The sequence below is a fragment of the Echinops telfairi genome, unplaced genomic scaffold (assembly GCF_000313985.2).
Source record: "Echinops telfairi isolate 266 unplaced genomic scaffold, ASM31398v2 ScPeMD7_7420;HRSCAF=8458, whole genome shotgun sequence".
Lineage (NCBI taxonomy): Eukaryota > Metazoa > Chordata > Mammalia > Afrosoricida > Tenrecidae > Echinops > Echinops telfairi.
The window spans coordinates 16,564,375-16,568,857 of NW_022111320.1; the positions used below are offsets into that span (position 1 = coordinate 16,564,375).

The 4,483-nt window shown below is 50.1% G+C and overlaps 1 protein-coding gene across 1 annotated transcript in view; it reads right to left on the bottom strand.

The window, feature by feature from the left end:
• Positions 1–3,922, bottom strand: part of LRRC31 (leucine rich repeat containing 31) — a 39,416-nt gene extending 35,494 nt beyond the window's left edge. The window contains exons 1-2 of the mRNA XM_004704237.2: positions 3,881–3,922; positions 1,740–1,983 (exon numbers count right to left, since the gene is read on the bottom strand). Coding sequence (XP_004704294.2) covers positions 1,740–1,947 — 208 coding nt within the window. The 5' untranslated portion in view covers positions 1,948–1,983; positions 3,881–3,922. The remainder of the gene's footprint in view (positions 1–1,739; positions 1,984–3,880) is intronic.
• Between the last annotated feature and the right edge of the window lie 561 nt (positions 3,923–4,483).

A 4,483-nucleotide genomic window follows, 5' to 3' on the forward strand; every position in this document is an offset into this window, starting at 1 on the left:
GAGGGAAAGCTAAAAACATCCATGTAAAGACCTTAAAATAGGAAGTTACTATGTCATATGCATGTAATAGAATGTTACACGGTTATTACTATTATACACATGAAAACATAGCATTGTGGGAACTGTACTTACTGCCTTCCACCACATCACAGGACAGAGCAGAATCGCATCGATGGGTATCTGAGGCTGTAACTCTTCACAGGAGCAGAAGGACTCACCTTTCTCTCACGGAGAGGCTGGCGAGTCCACTGCCAACCTTGCACTTGCAGTTGGCAGCCCCCCAGGGCTTCTGAAGACTATGCCCGCTAAGTACAGTCACTTCTCCAGGTAAGGACAACATGGCTTTGTAGACTTTGTTTCTGTTAGCTGTCATCCAGTTGGCCCTAACTCCTGCCACCACCAGGTGTATACTAGACTGAAATGTTTAGGGATCGGAGCGTTGTAGTTTCCAGAAGTAGAACACAGGGCTTCGTTCCCTAGCCCACCTTTAGCTGGAAGCTCTGCTGAAGCCTCTTCAGCAGAATAACAGCATGGAAGCCGCCAATAAAAGACAGATGGTAAAAAACAACAACAGACAGATGGTGATTGTGCATGAGATGCCTTGTCAGGAACCAAACCCTCATCTCTTGCATGGAAGGCAAGACTTTGTACCAAGGGACCACCAATGAGTGCCCTGACTGGAAGCCATGACAATGATGCAAACGTTGCAGGATTTGCCCCCCAGTTATTTCTCTGGACTGTCTTCCTGCTACTCCCTTCCTCTCCCCAGTGTTCCTCAGCTTCCGCATCACTCTCTCTCCGACACTCCAGACTCAGTCCCAACAGGAGTCTCGGCACCTACAGTTCCCTTTCCCTTGAAAGCTATTCCCATAAACACATGGCTAAAGCACTTCATTTATTCTACATGACGGACTTTACTCCAGCATCTTCTCAAACACCACCACCGGAGACTCTGTCTTCTAACTCCATCTAAATGAGCACACCCAACCTATCCTCCTCCTCTTTCCTTTCTTGTCTCAGCCCCGGCCCCTCCTGAAGATACGAGTGCACTGGGCTGTTTTTGTAAAGGCTGGTTTTCTAGCACTTAGAATGATCTCCAGCCCACACACACTCAGTGTTTGTTGACTGGCTGACAGAATAAATAAAATAAATGGGTGTATATGAGGGAGAGGCAGAAGAATCACTTGTGTGATCAAAATCCCCCTGCCACCAAGTGGGTTCTGCCACATGGTGTCCCAATATGGGGTTCCCGAGGCTGTAGTTTTATGGGAGCAGGTAGCTTCATCCTTTGCCCTCGGAATGGCTAGTGGGTTTGGACCACAGACATTACCGTTAGCAGCCCAGTTCTCACCCAGCGGTGCCGCCACAATGAAAGAAAAATTGGCAGCTTTCAGTCAAGGTTTCTGAATGTTATTATTTTTATAATTCAAAACTACGATTATGTTAAAATGGCCATTGTTTTATACATACACGCACACGTACAAGAGGGCTTCAAAAATTCATGGACGCATTGAATTAAAAAATAAAAACCTAACTCACTGCCACTGAGTCAATTCCAACTCACAGGGACCCAACAGGACAGTCGAACCGCCCCTGTGGGTTTCCAAGACGGGAACTCTTTACAGGAGTAGAAAGCCGATATTTAGACGAGGGGCACGTGTCACTGCCAGTTCAATCCAGAAGATACGTTTAGGGACAAGCATTCTGAAAGGTCAAGACATCAGCAGGGAGGTGCTCACCCGGGTCTGCGGCGCTTGTCTCTGGTGCCCCACGGCTGGGTTGACCAGTGTTGTTCTCAGTACCCTTGCTCTCTCTTGGGCTTTCTGCTTTGGCTGCCCTGGGTTTTGAGCCCCTGAAGAACTTCTTGATAAATGAAATCTGGGGTTGAGTCTCATCTTCTGGGGAATGTTTCTTCTTTGTTTGACTCATGGTCAGGGGGCTGTTCATTGAAGGGGCTGTTCGCGTCCTGTTTCTCTAGGATTTCTGAGAAGAAAATTAGACTCTGTCAAGCCCGTATGAGACCAAAAAACAAATGACTTTTTTTTCTGTTCTTTCTGTTTTTACCACTGGTAATGTTTAATATAAGAATGATGGCACCCAGGATCCGAGCACCAACAGATGGTAACAGATCCAAATCCAAACAAACTTGCGTTTTCAACTTGACCTTGTTTTATTGTGTGAGATACAGGTCATTACACACCACTTTGGCAGGAACACCAAGTGTGTCAATACATTTAACATTTTCAATTCGCAGTCCATTTTGAGTTACCTCTTCCACTCCCCCAATGGACTTTAGTACATACAGATGGATCTAGATCGCCTTTAAGCTGGGTGGGGCTAATGGTTAAGTCCGTCAGCGACTAACCCAAAGGTTGGAAGTTCAAAAGCACACAGTCCTGCCAATCATCTTCTGAAAAATCAACCCTTGGAAGCCCCACGGAGGTGCCATGAGAGAACAGCGACCCCTGCTGGGGTGGTTGCTGAGCTGGCTTTATGCAAATCGATGGCCTGGAGGCGTTTGCCTTTTATCCCGATGTAGCACGGGTCTTTCTTGGGCGCTCATGTTGTTGTTTACTGGAGCTCAGCACCTCGTGCTCCCTGTAAAGAATTCATTCATTCCACAAACTTTTTTGGAGGGGTGGGGTGGGGGGACGAAGCTACTGCATACTGGATATAGTTCTAACGGCAAGACGCAGCCCATGTCTTTGATGGAGATTAACGGGGGAGAGGATGGACCTATGTGCCCGTGACTATTCCGGGTAAGAGACGGAGCAGTCAGACAGTGAGCCTGCCGTGGAAAACAAGCTTTGAGGGGGGACGGCCATTGCTGGAGGCTTGGGAGCCACAGCAGGTAAGGAATCCCCGGGGAGTGCCAGCAGTTTGGCTACTAGCAAAAAGGCTGGTGGTGTCAGTGCACCTCGGAGGAAAGGGCTGGCTGACTGCTGCGGGGAAAACCAGCCACTGAAAACCTGACGGCAGAAGCGACACACGACACATGTGGGTTCGCCAGGAGGGGGACTCGCTCCCTGGCAACCAGGTTAGGAACCTGTTCACAAGAGGGGAGGGGAGACATCCAGGCAGAAGAGATGGAGGCTCAAAGGCTTGCAGGCCTGAAGGCTTAAAAGGGGATAGATTTGATTCCAAGCATGGATGTTTGCCTGTAGCAAGAGCTTCTGTGAGGTGCGGGGTGGAGGGGAGGGAGGTAGACGGGGGTAAGTGGGGGAGGAGGAGGGGCGTGGATGGGGACAGCGGTTAGAAAGCAGAGTTTGATGCAATTTGAGGCGGAAAAGAACGTACAGACTCCCTCTATTAGCCCGCCTGGTATTTACTTACAGTTGAAGGGAGGTCTACAGAGGTAAATGAATGGCCTAAAACTACAAAGGACGTTTCAGATCCTGTAAATAGTATTTAGATCCTGTCTTTGGGCCACAGTGACTTCCCCATGAAATAGCTCTGTGACATTAATGTTCCAGGAGGGCTCAGAAACGTTTCACACAGGGAGTCTAAAAAGGACCTTGCAGGGACCCCTCCCCAAACCACTTCAGACTCTTCTAGTCCTTTTAGGGTGGGGCAGTGAATGGGGGTGGGGGAAGCACTACCCACACCTGGGGCCTGGCTTTAAGAATTACAATCAGACATTTCATTCTCTTTTTCAATGAAAGGTGCGCCCCACCTGTTTGCCTGGGAGCAGTTAGCAATGGAGCCAGATAGAGGCCCCAGGCCCAGCTGACACAGGAGAGCTTTAGGGGGTCAGATGGGAAGGAGGAAGCAAAGATCAACATTATGAGTTGCCTGTAAATCCAGCCACCGCTTGCAAGCCTCACTGCCCCACTGCGATTCCACCCTTTGTGTGGCCCTGGGGCCTCCACCTGAGACTTACCTCTAGGGCCATTTGTACCCAGTTTCCCCGCTGGCAGAGATGGGTAGGGACCTTCTCTGGAGAGTCATCCCTTCAGTGGTTTTACTTTCCCCATAACAGAGCGGATGCCAGCTCCTAAGAAAACAGAGGCTGGACTCTGCTCCAGGATGTGGTAGTTTACCAAACGAACCCCACCCAGCTTCTGGGGCCCTGCTGGCCACAGTGCCAATCAGTACCCTGCGGACCAGAATTCAGGGGGTGGGGAGGGCGAGCTGGGGAAGCAGGAAACAATATCGGAGCTCCAGGAGGCCAGTCGTTGGGAGGCCAGCTCCTTAGAGTTCTGATGTTTGGGAGCAGATTGCCAGGCCTTTCTTCCAAGGTGCCGCGGAGCAAACACAGACCCCTTCAACAGCCAAGCACTCAGCCATTGGCGCCCACCCTGAAATTAAAACCACCCAAACCCAAGCAGGAGGTAAAGACCAGGTGGTTGGAGGAGAGGGAGAACGAAGAGGGGTGGAGCTAAACAGGAGGCCGACCAGGCACTGCCCAGGAATGAAAGGAGGAAGCGCAGGGAGGCTTCTTTCTGTGTGGCTAAGGTCGTTTCAGTAGTAGCTTCTCATGCTC